The 16,784-nt window shown below is 46.6% G+C and overlaps 1 protein-coding gene across 1 annotated transcript; it reads right to left on the bottom strand.

The window, feature by feature from the left end:
* Positions 1 to 490: 490 nt before the first annotated feature.
* Positions 491 to 10,380, bottom strand: LOC130679833 (igE-binding protein-like). Its single transcript, XM_057489345.1, has 2 exons — positions 6,485 to 10,380; positions 491 to 1,527 (listed from the first exon to the last, which is right to left on the bottom strand). Exons 1-2 carry the CDS (start codon positions 7,927 to 7,929, stop codon positions 1,524 to 1,526), a joined length of 1,449 nt encoding a protein of 482 aa, XP_057345328.1. The 5' UTR covers positions 7,930 to 10,380; the 3' UTR covers positions 491 to 1,523.
* Between the last annotated feature and the right edge of the window lie 6,404 nt (positions 10,381 to 16,784).

Below are 16,784 nucleotides of genomic sequence, written 5' to 3'. Positions count from 1 at the left end.
GTGTGTAAGAAAAATAACTATTTAGATCCTCAAATAAGGGGAAAAATATTAAATTCAGCTAGTAATATTAGATTTACAAGCAGAAAAGGAAAGGGACCAATTTAAGAAGCAGGTTAGAATGTTAAAAATCATGTGAGTGGGATACATTGGAGGAAAACTGAGCACTCAAAATACTTTCTTTGACACCAAGAAAAAGGCAAGGAAATGATGTCCTGAAATAAGGGAAAATTCAAGAGCTGAGGATTTCAGGACTTTTGAGCAATAATGTGGGTTCACACTCAACCTTAAAAGGCACAGTCTTTTAAAGTATCAGGAGGAGCTTCAGCAGGAGACTGCCAGTGGTGATGATCCTGCTGAGACAGGGGTGGCCACAAGGAGCAACCCGCCCTATGTACACTTAGTAGACCTACTATCTGCAAGAGCGAAAGGCACTGGCAATGGCAGTAATAACTGGGGGAAACATGTCTGGAGACCTGTCGCGCACCCCGTCCTCGCCGGCAAGAACAGCACGCAACAACAGCAGGATTCTTCTGCAGAAAGCTTTAATCTTCAGCTCTTTGTGAAACAAATGTGTCGGGCAGGACCCAGACTAAACGAAGGGGCCAGCTTATATAGCTCTCATGCTCTGTGCTGATTGGTGCTGCTATACGTGCTTCATTAGCATGGCAATTTTTAGTAGATCTGATTGGTTCTTATGCTAAGGAGTGATTAGCATGTGGTTTTGTGACGTAGGGTATTTTGCAACTGGGAAGTATGGGACTTTCCAGTTGCCCCACGTTGAGCGCCACCCTCTGGGTGCGGCTGCCAACATCTCCCCCTTTTTTGTTTAATAGAAGCTCAGGACGGAACTTGTCAGCTGAGGTGGGATAGAGGCCTGACCTCCAGCAAACATTTCTTGATGCCCCCTTTTTGGAGAGGGGTCTCTGGGCATCTACCCCTATGCAGTCAGGCGTGTCTCTCAGAGGGGTCCAAAACCTCTTGCAGTGCTTTGCCTCGCATCCTCTAGCAGACGTTGGGACCGCCTGGTACAAAGGGTCTTGGACCTTTTCTTTGACCCTCTTGCACCGCGAGTTTCTTAGGGAAAGCTGCAGGTAAGCGATAAGGTACCCGGGCCTGGTGCAATGCCACAAGGGCTCAGGGTGCAAGGGCTACCTCAAGCTAAAGCTGAGCTTCTTTATTGAGCATGTTGAGCCATACTTGGGGAGAGGCGCCAATATCTACCGCCATTAAGGCTTGAGCAAGGATTACTTTATCTTGCCTATGTCGGGCACGGAGCCTGCATAACAAACAACCAGAGTAGGAGCATGAGACCTCCAAGCATGAATACACTCATCCCAGCCATGACCGCCCACTCTTTAACGTGGGAGAGAGCTCTGTGGAACCAGGAAGAGAGTCCTTCTGCTACGGAGATATCTAGCCGGGTGGAGTTGATGTGGATTATTTCTCGCCGTAGCTCTTCCAATGCTCCATCAAAGTCTTGGGACCAGTTTCCTGAAAGATACTGGGACAGGCTTCGTGACAGATTAGCTGCTCGCGTAAAGTTTTTATATTGTATGCTAGTAATGCAGAGAGCGCGAAATTTTCGCTCACATCCCAATTGGGCTAACTGCCAGAGCACATCTAGTTGCTCTTCCACTAGATCTACTCGCTGATTGAGGACCATTATTCCTCCTTTCAGCTTGCCATCAAGCGTGGACTGATGGTCAAGGGCAGAGGATACTGATTCCGCAAGGTTATTGAGTTCTGTAGCTGTTTTGATAGAGGTGTCTAAAGCTATGCCAGCTGCGGTGGCTGCAACTGCGGTTATGGAGATTAGAAGCACTATAGCGGCTGTAGCACCGAAGTCGCGTTTCTCTCGAAACAGTGTCATGGTATTAGGTGCGTCTACTGGGACGGGGACCCAACGAGGAATACGGGCTATTAAGGCATTGGTAAAGTTAAGTGCATCACAGCACTGAGACAGAAAACAGGAGGTATTGGAACAGGAGTTAAAACCATCATTGGACAAGATAAACAGGAATGGGGGGGAAAGGCATACTGGAGCTGGTGGGAAGGGGAGCTTGGGGGCTCCCTGCGTAGAATTGACCGGGGAACAGAAACGAGTGGTAGGGCTTGAGGATTTCACATCAGTATAGCACTGATAGGTCATGTTGTAGCTGACGCCTTTTCCTCCACCCAAAAGGGCGGATAGTGGGGACAGGTCTGTACAAGAGCCATTAATGCCACACAGCATCCATTTGTGAAAAGGATTCCTGTTCATAGGCTGGGAGTAATTGCTATCTTTTACCATTGCTGTTCCCCAACTTCTACCTTCGGTCATATCTGGGGAGATAGTGAACCTCTGGTGTGTGTCTGCCCAAGTCACTGTAGCTGACTGGCAGTCTGTCCAGGGCCATGGTTCTCCCTCATAATCACCTAAGCAGTGGGGAGCATATTTGGGTTGACGGAGGCTGGTGGTTGAGTTAAGGCCTCCGGGAGGGTCTACAAATGTTCCATTGATCCAGAGAACATTCTGGGGGATCGTTAGGTTCTCGGGCCCCCCAAGCACGATCCCCGTTATTGGATCACTGAACCAGCCATATTTTCTCTGCTTTAGGGAGATACAGTTGGTTAGATTCTTAGTGGTGAAACATAATGATCCGTCGGTTACAAAGGATCGGTTTTCTCCCAAAGGAGCTGTCATGGTGTCTTTTGCCAGGTATGGCAGATTTATGCTAGAGTTGGAAGTAAAAAAACGTGGAAAAACCGCTGCATTGAAGCGGACGGGCATGGGCTTAGGAAAGGCAGACAATATTCCCCATCTCAGTACTCCCTGATTCGGGGTTCCCAGCGACGAGAGCAGGATCAGTAGGCACAGAGAGGTCATCTCCTTTGTCCAGGACCTTCCTTGTCAGGCGCTCTGGGATCCAGAAGGGGTTTTCTTCACCCTGGGGGAAAACACATACAGCTCCCCTGGATCTCATTATAATTGGATCCGGGCCTTTCCATTGGTTAGATAATACATCCTTCCATTTCACTAGTTCCTGTGGGTCTTTTGGCCACTGATTGTGGCGGTCTGCTGCTGTATGGCCTCTAGCATCCAGGTTCAAAAAATTTATAGTGAAAAGTGCTAGGGCTATTGCTGTTTTTGGTGTGGGGGGTACATCCTCAATTCCCCCTTTTTGTTTAAGTAAATAGGATTTGAGAGTGCGATTTGCACGCTCTACAATCCCTTGACTTTGCGGGTTGTAGGGAAGACCAGTGACATGTTTTATCCCCATGTGATGGCAAAATTGAGCAAATTTGGTAGAGGTATAGGCTGGACCATTGTCTGTTTTGAGAATTTGGGGTAACCCCCATGCGCTCCAAGCCTCAAGACAGTGCTGGATGACATAGGAAACTTTCTCTCCAGACAATGGGGAGGCAAAGATGACTCCCGAACACGTATCTATAGACACATGTACGTATTTCAGCTTCCCAAAGGAAGAAATGTGTGTCACATCCATTTGCCAAATTTGCAAAGGCTTAATACCTCTGGGATTGATCCCAACATGAGGTGTGGGAAGAAAACTGGAGCAATGTTGGCAGCTAAGAACAATGTTCCTAGCTTCAGCTCTGGCTATGCCAAAGCGCTTGCGCAATGTTTCAGCAGTGACATGGAATTGTGAATGGAATTTTGAAGCTGTGGCGACAGGGTCTAGCAGAGGGAAAGCTATACTTCTAGTTGCAAGGTCTGCTAAGTGGTTGCCTTGGGTCATAGGCCCGGGAAGGCCTGAATGTGCTCTAATGTGGGTCATATATAAAGGAGAGCGTCTAAGGAGTAATTGTGATTGTATTTGTTTGAACAGGGTAGCTACCGAACTTGATGCTTTGATCAGTCCAGCTACTTCTAGGGAATTAACTGCATTAACAACATAACTAGAGTCTGACACAATATTTAAAGGTCCATGAAAGGTTTGTAGTACTTCCAAAACTATATGGCATTCTACTATCTGTGGAGTATTGGGTGTATAGTTTTTTGTCACAACTTCGCCATTATGGACATAGGCACCTGTACCTGTCTTGGATCCATCTGTGTAGACTGTTTCTCCATGTGGCAACGGGGTTTGGCTAGTGATCCGAGGGAACACTAGGGGATGAGTTTTGGCAAAATTGAGGAGGGGATGTTTTGGGAAATGGTTATCAAAGGTTCCTGAGAAGCTATAAGCAAGTATGGCCCAATCATCATTCATAGCGCATAATGTTTGTATCTGCTCCATATTGTAAGGGGTTATGATTGTTGCTGGAGCTTTCCCAAAATGTGTTAATGAGTTTTTTACTCCCCTCAGAGCGAGATTGGCTATGGCAGCTGGGTAATATTCTATAGTTCTAACTTGAGAGGCTTGGGGGTGGACCCAGATCAATGGGCCTTGTTGCCACAGGACAGCAGTTGGCAGTCCCGGAGTAGGAAGGACGCATAACTCAAAGGGTTCATTTAATTGTATCCTATTCAATTGTGCTGTCATAAGGGCTTGCTCTACTTTGTGGATAGCTTGTACTGCCTCAGGCGTAAGAGAGCGCAGAGGTGTTAGTTGTGAGTCCCCCTCTAGGATTTTAAACAGTGGTTTCAAGTCAGTGGTAGGTATCTTTAAAAATGGCCGCAACCAATTAATGTCTCCTAGGAGTCTTTGGAAATCATTCAAGGTTCGCAGCTGATCATGTCTTATCTCAAGCTTTTGGGGGTAAATAACATCTGTGGAAATAGTGGTTCCTAGGAATTTGCTAATACTAGACTTTTGGACTTTCTCACTGGCTATATTCAGTCCCCAAGTTTCTAGGGATTTAGTGAGCTTTACATAGGCCTCTTCTACCTCTGCTGATTGTGGGGAGCAGAGAAGGATATCATCCATATAGTGAATAATTTTTAGTTTGGGGTAGTTCTCGCGGATTGGTGCTAGCGCTTGCTGAACATACAGTTGACATATGGTGGGGCTATTTGCCATCCCTTGAGGGAGGACTTTCCACTGAAATCTGGCGTCGGGTTGTTCATGGTTAATAGCTGGCAGGGTAAAAGCAAACCTTTCCCTATCTTTGGTATTTAGGAGTATAGAGAAAAAACAATCTTTGATGTCTATTATGATTACTTTCCATTCTCTGGGTAGAGCAGAGAGGAGTGGCAGTCCTCGCTGGACAGGTCCAAACAGCCTCATTTGAGCATTTATTGCTCTCAAATCATGAAGCAATCTCCATGATCCTGACTTTTTTCTGATTATAAATATGGGCGTATTCCATGGAGATACAGAGGGTTCTAAATGTCCTAATTGGAGCTGTTCTTGTACTAAGTGGTGAGCTGCTTCCAATTTCTCAGAGGATAGGGGCCACTGAGGAACCCATATGGCCTCCTCTGTAAGCCAGGGTATGGGCATGGCGTCTTCAATGGCCCCTACGAAAAACCCAAGCCGTGACGGTCATTTTTTACTTTGGGTAGGATAGGCTCCGCGCGTCCCTGTTGATGTTTCCCTAGCCCTCTGCCAGGGATGTATCCCATATCCATCATCATGCCTTGGGCAGGGGTGGAGTACTCATTAATGAGTTTAAGGCCTAGGCCTTGCATAACATCTCTCCCCCACAAATTGACTGGCAGTGGGAGCACATAAGGGGTAACTGTACCTTCTTGCCCTTCAGGCGCTTGCCATCTCAATGGTTTGGCACTAATGGTAGGACTAGACTCATATCCTAAACCTTGTAAAGAGTGTGAGGACTGTGTTACAGGCCATTTGGAGGGCCACCAGGTTGCAGAAATAATACTTTTATCCGCTCCAGTATCTAGGATTCCTTCAAAACCTTTTCCTTCTATTTTGAGGGTCAATTTTGGTCTGTCTGCTAAATCTAATACTATGAAAGCTGAATTGTAGTTGGAGGAGCCGAAACCCTTTTCTCCTCTCTCCGCTGCGATGGAAGGGTAATTGGCGTGGAGACTAGGTAACACTAAAAGCTGGGCTATGCGGTCTCCTGGGGATATGGGGTAGATACCTCTGGGGGCTGAACACATAATTTTCACTTGTCCCTCATAGTCTTGGTCAATAACTCCGGGGTGGACTACAAGGCCTTTTAAGGCAGCAGAAGAGTGCCCCAAGAGTAATCCAACTGTGTTTGGTGGTAAAGGGCCTTTGAAGTCCGAGGGAATAGGTTGAACTCCCATCTGCGGAGTTAACACTATTCTGGTGGTGGCACGGATGTCCAATCCCGCGGAACCTGGAGTGGCTCTCCTTGGGGGGCTTTGTTGCTCCCGAATGACACTTGTGTGCTGGTTGCCCCATATATTTGCGGGCCATGACGGCGGGGGCCCCTCTGGGCGTTTTTTGGCAGCTCTAAGGGTTTCCCTTCTATGTCTTTAACAGATCGGCATTCATTGGCCCAATGTCTGCCTTTTTTGCACTTAGGGCATAATCCAGGGGTCTTTTGGGTTGTGTGCTCTAAAGTTGGGCTTCTACATTCTCTCTTTATATGTCCTAATTTCCCACACTGAAAACATTTAATATTTTTATTGGTAATTCTGGCTTGTTTGTGGCTTTGTAATATAGCCGCGGCTAGGCCCGCATTGGTGAGTGGTCCCCCTATTTCTCTGCAGGCTTTTAGCCAAGCATGCATCCCCTTCTGTTTCCAGGGTGTTATCGCTTGCCTGCATTCTTTGGTACACTGCTCGAATACTAATTGCTCCACCAGGGGCATAGCTTGCTCTTGGTCCCCAAATACTCTACCCACGGCCTCCATCATGCGAGCGACGAAATCTGAAAATGGCTCGCTCGGCCCTTGGATAATCTTTGTCAAATTGCCTGACACTTCCCCTTTGTTAGTGAGGGCTTTCCATGCCTTAGCAGCGCACGCGTTTATTTGTGCGTACACCTGTGTGGGGAAGGCGGTCTGGTTGGCCACCCACTGTCCCTGGCCTGTCAACATATCATACGACCACACGGGTTGCCCTTCGGCAGCGTTTGCACGTGCCTGGGTCATGCTGATATCATGCCACAACGCTTTCCACTCTATATATTGTCCCATGCTAGTAAGGCATGCTTTAGTCACATACTGCCAATCTGTAGGTGTCATAGCTGTCTCTGTCAACCTTTCAATCTGTGCTAAGGTGTAGTTAGCACTGACTCCGTAAGCCCGAACGGATTCTGCTAAATCTTTAACTTGTTTATGGCTCAGGGGCTGGTGGGAGCGTACCCCGTTGTCCTCAAACACAGGGAACATTTGCTTAATTGCTTGTATGGTATCTGGGTGACAGAAAGTATGTGTACCGCTCACATAAGGTGGCGGAGCAGTGGGCGACGGAGAGCACCCTTTCATTTTCTCTTTGGTCTGCCTTTCAGCCTTGCTAGTTCTCTCACTTCCGCATTTCACGGTCCTGGTCTCTCCCCCCTCTTCCGAGGATATGAGCTCCTCCTCTGGCTCCCTGTCGGAGAGTTGAAGCTCTCTCAACTCTTCCCATGGGTACTTGCTACTTTCTCCGAGGTGGTCGTCACCTGCTCCTCGGGGCTCTTTCACTTTTGCCCTGGGTGGACTTTCCCCCTCACTCTGGGGTTTTTTAACTTTCATTTTAGCGGTCCTCTTTCGGCCGCGAGCTAGCTCTGTCTCCCGTTCCGTTTCTGACATGCTTTCTTGGATCTCTGTCAAAGCTCTCTGTCCTGCCTTTATCACCTTTTCACATTTTTCATCTTGCAGGCAAGCTCTAATCAGCTTCCATAGTGGTCTAGTGCCTCCTCTCAAGTGTCCCTCTTCTTCTTCTCTATCAAGATCTTTCCCTAACTTGTCCCAACTCGGGATGGAGAGGGACCCTGAACAGATAAACCAGGGAGCAACGCGGTCTACCTCCTTCACAAAAGATCCTAAGACTTTGCTGGAGACCTTCAAATTTCGCTCTTTGAGCGCTGTCTGCAGCGCTGTGACTAATGACGGCGCGTTTCCCATAGTGTCTCTTTATCTACCGAGAACCATCAGCCCCTACCCTTAAAAGCGCATCTCTCGGAACTTACCACTACGGGTTTTCTTCAATCCTGCAGTTCTGAATCCTCTCCAGATGTCTGAAGGGTCCTCCCTGTGCCGGTGATGTTCTGGTCCCCGGGTTTCGGCACCACTTGTCGCGCGCCCCGTCCTCGCCGGCAAGAACAGCACGCAACAACAGCAGGATTCTTCTGCAGAAAGCTTTAATCTTCAGCTCTTTGTGAAACAAATGTGTCGGGCAGGACCCAGACTAAACGAAGGGGCCAGCTTATATAGCTCTCATGCTCTGTGCTGATTGGTGCTGCTATACGTGCTTCATTAGCATGGCAATTTTTAGTAGATCTGATTGGTTCTTATGCTAAGGAGTGATTAGCATGTGGTTTTGTGACGTAGGGTATTTTGCAACTGGCAAGTATGGGACTTTCCAGTTGCCCCACGTTGAGCGCCACCCTCTGGGTGCGGCTGCCAACAGAGACCTTGTCATCAATGAGAAAATGCAGAGACAGGAGGAGGACTGTGGAGAATGCAAAGCTTCTACAAAGTAGGATGCTCTGATTTTGAAATAAGGGAGATAGTATCTCCAACACCCAGGAGTTTAGACACAGCCCACGCTCAGTGCAGCATTTCCACACCAGGGAGGAGAGGCTCCAAGGGGAAATGGAAATTAAAAGTATTTAAACGGAGGGCGGAGCAAAGATGGCGGCGTGGGTAGGACAGTGGGAATCTCCTCCCAAAAACATATGTATTTTTGAAAATACAACAAATACAACTAATCCTAAAAGAGAGACCAGAAGACACAGGACAACAGCCAGACTACATCCACACCTGCGAGAACCCAGCGCCTGGTGAAAGGGATAAGACACAATCCCCAGACCGGCGGGACCCGAGTGCCCCTCACCCCAGCTCCCGGCGGGAGGAGTCAGAACGGGGAGGGAGAGGGAGCCCAGGACTGCTAAACACCCAGCCTTAGCCATCCGCACCAGAGCGCAGAAACAGTGCATGCGGGGAGTGCTGGAAACTAGGGAAACAGGACAGCAAGACCCGTGAGCGGATCCTGAAGCCGGCGCCCCTGTGACAAAGAAAAGCGAGTGCTTTTTGAAAGTCTTAAAGGGACAGAGATGCCACAGCTGGACGAAAACATACTGGGTCACAGTCCAGCTGCTGGAAATTCCAGGGAACTCTGGGCGCACTAACCCCCTGGACAACAGCTCTGAGACCCCTCACAGAGGTAAACAGCCAAACAGCCCCCCGTCCATTACCCCTCCGGGGCCCCACCATAGCAGAGCTGCGGCCTGAGGCTGGCAACACCCACAGCAAGGGAGCTTCCTCCATGCCATACGGGCTGGGCAAGATACAGAGACCCAGTCTACATGCAATTGCCCAACACAAGCCACTAGGGGTCGCAGTTGTCCCAGTAAAGAGGCCAGGAGCAAGTGGAAAGCCTTAGCTCTCCCAGCTGACAGAAAGCCAATAGCTCACCACTGCACCTGTCAACATGAAAAGGCAAAAAAAAATTTGATCCAGACAAGACTAACCCAGACAGCTTCAACATCTGCTACATAGTCCCCTGAAAAGGAACCCGGGGAGATAGATTTAACCAGTCTTTCTGAAAAAAGAATTCAAAACAAAAGTCATAACCATGCTGATGGACTTGCAGAGAAATATGCAAGAACTAAGGAAGGAGAATACAGAAATAAAAACCTCTGGAAGGACTTCAAAACAGAATGGACGAGATGCAAGAGACCATTAATGGACTAGAAAACAGAGAACAGGAACGCAGAGAAGCTGATGCAGAGAGAGATAAAAGGATCTCCAGGAATGAAAGAATTTCAAGGGAACTGAGTGACCAATCAAAACGGAACAATATCCGCATTATAGGGGTACCGGAAGAAGAGAGAGAAAAAGGGATAGAAAGTGTCTTTGAAGAAATAATTGCTGGAAACTTCCCCAAACTAGGGGAGAAAATGGCCTCTCGGACCACAGAGGTACACAGAACTCCCAAGACAAGGGATCCAAGGAGGGCAACACCAAGACACATAATAATTAAAATGGCAAAGATCAAAGACAAGGACAAAGTATTAAAGGCAGCCAGAGAGAGAAAAAAGGTCACCTTCAAAGGAAAACCCATCAGCCTATCATCAGACTTCTCAACAGAAACCTTACAGGCCAGAAGAGAATGGCATAATATACTTAATACAATGAAACAGAAGGGCCTTGAACCAAGATTACTGTATCCAACACTATTACCATTCAGATATTTAAATATGAAGGAGGGATTAAACAATTCCCAGACAAGCAAAAGTTGAGGGAATTTGCCTCCCACAAACCACCTCTACAGGGCATCCTACAGGGACTGCTCTAGATGGGAGCACTCCTAAAAAGAGCACAGAACAAAACACCCAACATATGAAGAAGGGAGGAGGAGGAATAAGAAGGGAGAGAAATAAAGAACCATCAGACTGTGTTTATAATAGCTCAATAAGCGAATTAAGTTAGACAGTAAGATAGTAAAGAAGCTAACCTTGAACCTTTGGTAACCACAAACGTAAAGCCTGCAATTGCAATAAGTACATACCATTCAATAATCACCCTAAATGTAAACGGACTGAATGCACCAATGAAAAGACACAGAATAATAGAATGGATAAAAAAGCAAGACCCATCCATATGCTGCTTACAAGACACTCACCTCAAACCCAAAGACATGCACAGACCTAAAGTCAAGGGATGGAAAAAGATATTTCATGCAAACAACAGAGAGAACAAAGCAAGTGTTGCAATAGTAGTATCAGACAAAATAGACTTCAAAATAAAGAATCTGACAACAGATAAAGAAGGACATTACATAATGATAAAGGGCTCAGTGCAACAAGAAGATATAACCATTATAAATATATATGCACCCAATACAGGAGCACAAACATATGTGAAACAAATACTAACAGAACTAAAGGAGGAAATAGAATGCAATGCATTCATTCTGGGAGACTTTAACACACCACTCACTCCAAAGGACAGATCCACCAGACAGAAAATAAGTAAGGACACAGAGGCACTGAACAACACACTAGAACAGATGGACCTAATAGACATCTACAGAACTCTACATCCAAAAGCAACAGGATACACATTCTTCTCAAGTGCACATGGAACATTCTCCAGAATAGACCACATACTAGGACACAAAAAGAGCCTCAGTAAATTCCAAAAGATTGAAATCCTACCAACCAACTTTTCAGACCACAAAGGCATTAAACTAGAAATAAACTGTTCAAAGAAAGCAAAAAGGCTCACAAACACATGGAGGCTAAACAACACGCTCCTAAATAATCAATGGATCAATGACCAAATCAAAATGGAGATCCAGCAATATATGGAATCAAATGACAACAACAACACTAAGCCCCAACTTCTGTGGGACACAGCAAAAGCAGTCATAAGAGGAAAGTATACAGCAATCCAGGCATATTTAAAGAAGGAAGAACAATCCCAAATGAATGGTCTAATGTCACAATTATCGAAATTGGAAAAAGAAGAACAAAAGAGGCCTAAGGTCAGCAGAAGGAGGGACATAATAAACATCAGAGAAGAAATCAATAAATTGAGAAGAATAAAACAATAGTAAAAATCAATGAAACCAAGAGCTGGTTCTTCGAGAAAATAAACAAAATAGAGAAGCCTCTAGCCAGACTTATGAAGAGGAAAAGAGACTCAACACAAATCAACACTATCAGAAACGAGAAGGGAAAAATCATGACGGAACCCACATTAATAGAAAGAATTATTAGAGAGTACTATGAAAACCTATATGCTAACAAGCTGGGAAACCTAGGAGAAATGGACGGCTTATTAGAAAAATACAACTTTCCAAGACTGACCCAGAAAGAAAGAGAAAATCTAAACAGACCAATTACCAGCAACGAAAATGAGGCAGTAATCAAAAAACTACCAAAGGACAAAACCCCCGGGCCAGATGGATTTACCTCGGAATTTTATCAGACATACAAAGACATAATATCCATTCCCCTTAAAGTTTTACAAAATATAGAAGAGGAGGGAATACTCCCAAACTCATTCTATGAAGACAACATCACCCTAAATCCAAAACCAGGCAAAGACCCCACCAAAAAAGAAAACTACAGACCAATATCCCTGATGACGGTAGATGCAAAAATACTCAAAAAAATATTAGCAAACCAAATTCAAAAATATATCGAAAGTATCATACACCATGACCAAGTGCGATTCATCCCAGGGATGCAAGGATGGCACAACATTCAAAAATCCATCCACACCACCCACCACATAAACAGAAAGAAAGACAAAAACCACACGATCATCTCCACAGATGCTGAAAAAGCATCCGACAAAAATGCAACATCCATTCACGACAAAAACTCTCAACCAAATGGGTATACAGGGCGAGCACCTCAACCTAATAAAGGCCGTATATGACAAACCGTAAGCCAAAGTCATACTCAACAGCGAGAGGCTGAAAGCCGTTCCTATGAGATGGGGAACGAGACAGGGGTGCCCACTCGCCCCACCGTTATTCAACATAGCCCCGGGGGTCCCAGCCACGGCAATTAGACCAGACAAAGAAATACAAGGAATCCAGACTGGTAAAGAAGCAGCTAGGCGGTCACCATCTGCAGATGACACGATACTGTACGTAAGGAAACCCTAAAGACTCCACTCCAGAACTGCTACAACTGATAAATGGAATACAGCAGAGCTGCGGGACACAAAATCAACACACAGAAATCTGCGGCTTTCCTGTACACTAACAATGAAAACAAAGGAGAGGGAAATCAGGAAAACAATTCCATTCGCAACTGCATCAAAAAGAATAAAATACCTAGGAATAAACCTAACCAAGGAAGCGAAAGACCTATACCCTGAAAACGATAAGACACTCTTAAGAGAAATTAAGGAGGCCGCTAACAAATGGAAACTCATCCCACGCTCTTGGCTACGAAGAATTAATATCGTCAGAATGGCCATCCTGCCCAAAGCAATCTACAGATTGGATGCAGTCCCCATCAAATCACCAACAGCATTCTTCCACGTACTGGAACAAATAGTTCAAACATTCATATGGAAACGCCAAAGATCCCGAATAGCTAAAGCAATCTTGAGAAGTAAGAGCAAAGCATGTCTGTGTGTGAGTGTGTGTGTGTGTGTGTGTGTGTGTGGTGTGTGTGTGTGCTGTGTGTGTGGTGTGTGTGGTGTGTGTGTGTGTGTGTGTGTGTGTGTGTGTGTGGTGTGTGTGTGTGTGTGTGTGTGGTGTGTGTGTGTGTGTGGTGTGTGTGTGGGGGGGGTGTGTGTGTGTGTGGGGTGTGTGTATGTGTGTGTGTGGTGTGTGTGTGTGTGTGTGTGTGTGTGTGGTCTGTGTGTGTGTGTGTGTCTGTGTGTGTGTGTGGTCTGTGTGTGTGGTGTGTGTGTGTGTGGTCTGTGTGTGTGGGGGGGGTGTGTGTGTGTGTGTGTGTCTGTGTGTGTGTGTGTGTGTGTGTGTGTGCGGTATCTCGCTCCCCAACATCAAGCTCTACTACAAAGCCACAGTCTTGATCAAGACAGTTTGCTCCTGGCACTAGAACAGAGCCACAGACGGGTGGAACAGAATAAGAGACTCCAGACATTAACCCAAACATATGTGGTCAATTAATATATGATGAGGGAGCCGGGGACATACAATGGGGAAATGACACTCTCTTCAACAGACGGTGCTGGCAAAACTGGACAGCTACACGTAAGAGAATGAAACTGGATCACTGTCTAACCCCATACAGAAGAGTAAATTCGAAATGGATCCAAGACCTGAATGTGAGTCATGAAACCATAAAACTCTCAGAAAAAAAACATATAGGCACAAATCTCCTGGACATAAACATGAGCGACTTCTTCAAGAACATAACCTCCCCGGGCAAGGGAAGCAAGAGCAAAAATGAACTGGTGGGACTACATCAAGCTGAAAAGCTTCTGTACAGCAAAGGACACCCTCAATAGAACAAAAAGGTACCCTAAAGTATATGCGAGAATATATTCATCAATGACAGATCCGATAAAGGGTTGACATCCAAAATACATAAAGAGCTCACGCACCTCAACAGACAAGAAAAGCAAATAATCCCATTAAAAAATGGGCAGAGGATCTGAACAGACACTTCTCCAAAGAAGAAATTGAGGTGGCCAGCAGGCACATGAAAAGATCCTCCACACCGCCAATCCTCAGAGAAATGCAAATTAAAACCACCATGAGATATCACCTCACACCAGTCAGGATGGCCACCATCGGGAAGACACACAACAACAGACGGTGGCGAGGATGTGGAGAGAGGGGAACCCTCCGACACTGCTGGTGGGAATGGACATCTCAGCTCAACCATTGTGGAAAGCAGTATGGAAGTTCCTCAGGAAGCTCAAAATAGAAATACCACTTGACCCGGGAATTCCACTTCTAGGAATTTACCCTAAGAGTGCAGCAGCCCAGTTTGAAAAAGACAGATGCGCCCCTATGCTTGTCGCAGCGCTATTTACAAGAGCCGAGAAACGGAAGCAACCTAAGTGTCCACCAGCAGATGAATGGGTAAAGAAGACGTGGTACGTATTATACACAATGGAGTATCACTCAGCCATAAGAAGGAAACAAATCCTACTGCTGGCAACAACACGGATGGAGCTAGAGGCTATTATGACTAGGCTCAGTGAAATAAGCCAGGCGGGGAAAGACAAGTACCCAGTGATTTCACTCACATGTGGAGTATAAGAACAAAGAGAAACTGAAGGAACAAAACAGCAGCAGAATCACAGAACCCAAGAATGGACTAACAGTTACCAAAGGGAAAGGGACTGGGGAGGATGGGTGGGAAGGGAGGGATTACGGTGGGGAAAAAGAAAGGGGGCATTCCAATTACCACACATAATGGGGGGTGGGGGTGGGGGGGGTGTTGGCACGTAGGGAAGGCATTACAACACAGAGAAGACAAGCTGTGATTCTATAGCATCTGAGTACGCTGATGGACAGTAACTGTAATCGGGTATGGGGTTGCGACTTGAAATAGGGGGGAATCTAGTCACCATGTTGTTCATGTAATTGTACATTAATTATAACAAAAAAAATTAACAACAAACTTATCACCTCACATCAGTTAGAACAGCTTGTACGAAAAAACAAGAAATTGTTAACAAACGTTGATGAGGATGTGGAGAAAAGCGAACCCTCGTGCTTTTTTGGTGACCATGTAAATTGGCGCAGCTATTGTGGAAAACAGTGTGGAGGTGCCTAAAAATATTCATAGCGGTACCATGTGACCCAGCGTTCTTTTTCATACACAGCAGTGGAACTCCCTTCAGGATACCGGACCTGTTCCCAATGCATACAACACCAAGCAATTCTCCAACACCAGCAGGGCTTCTGAGAACTGAACTCTGAGGATATCTGCCTGAACACAGCACCAGACTCCCCAGGGGTAAGGTTTCTATCCTCAAACTGCCCTCCACCCCAACTCCAGAACCCGGTTACCAGACCCATGCAATTAGCCTGTGCTTCCCACCTACAGGCTATTATTGGAGGTTCCAACGACCTCCCCCTTAGGTCTGACCAAGTTGCTAGAGTGCCTCAGAAGCTCAGGGAGCACGTTTACCCGTTCAACAAAGAGTACATACCATGAGGCACAGAACTGCCAGATGGACACACACATACGGCAAGGTCCCAAATAAAGCAGCTTCTATCCTCCAGGTGCTTGGGGTCTGACATGGTGGCCTGGGCAGACGACCTGGTTTCCCAAGCATGGAAGCTCTGATAGAGAAGCAGGAGATGAGAGAGAGAGATGTGCTCTTCTCATAGGGTTTTGTGAGGGCTTCACTGCAGAGTCATGACTGACTAAATCGCTGGCCATTGCTGATTCAACCTCCAGCCCTCATCCTTTTACTCTTCCTTCCCTGGAGGCTGGGGGCTGAAAGTTCCCACCCTCTAACCACAAGCCTGGTGTCCCTGTCGACCAGCCTCTACCCTGGGCTAGGGCCCCAAAGCCTCTGCATTAACCTAACAAGACACTCATTGGACACTTATGGCTCAGAAGGTTTTCAGGAACTGTGGATGAGGAGCAAAAATACCTAGGAAATGTATTTTGGTCATCTGAATTACCAAATATTTACGTCTTATCAATCATTACATCACAACATGTGTACCCACATACCCATAATGCCTGCAGGGACCTCTCTCTCCCCGAGAGGAGGCACAGAGTTCCCCACTTCCACTATTATTTCCTTCCTTCTTGTGTCATTGATCTGCACCAAAGACGACCCCTTTCAGGAGAATGAAGTCAAGGCTTCCGGTATATGCCAAGGCCGAGGCCCTCCTCCCCAGGGACATGGACAGAGAGATGCTAGAAATGGCTTCAGGAGTCTGTTTTCCTGTCAGCCGCTCTCCACTCTCCCAGCCTCAGCTGTCACCTCACCACCCAGCCTTACACACTGGGGCCTATGTAGACCAAAACCCTGGAGTCAGAGCATCTGGATAGCTGCCGTATGTGCTCAGCTGTGCAATGCTAGGGGCTCCGCTCCCCTCAGGGCTCAGATTGGAAAAACCCGACAGGGAAGAGGAGGTGGCCCAGTTACTCCCCCTCGCCATGTCGAATGTGGCAGCGTAAGCTCCACTTCCGCCAGAGATTCTTCCTGGCTGTCTGAGCACTTGCAAGGCAGCACGATAGGGTGTAGTTAGGGGGGGAATTTCCCAAACCTAGAATTTTAATTTCCTGAGTATGAGCAGTCTTTATGCTGCTCTGACTACAATGGAGCACAAAGAATGTCTATGCAGCAGG

This window comes from Manis pentadactyla, chromosome 12 (genome assembly GCF_030020395.1).
Source record: "Manis pentadactyla isolate mManPen7 chromosome 12, mManPen7.hap1, whole genome shotgun sequence".
Lineage (NCBI taxonomy): Eukaryota > Metazoa > Chordata > Mammalia > Pholidota > Manidae > Manis > Manis pentadactyla.
Note: the sequence above shows the minus strand (reverse complement) of the source record. Positions and strands in the feature narration are given on the sequence as shown.

What these genes read in the sequence shown, in the direction of transcription:
- LOC130679833 (XM_057489345.1), bottom strand. Translation starts at nt 7,929, where the DNA reads ATGGGAAACGCGCCGTCATTAGTCACAGCGCTGCAGACAGCGCTCAAA.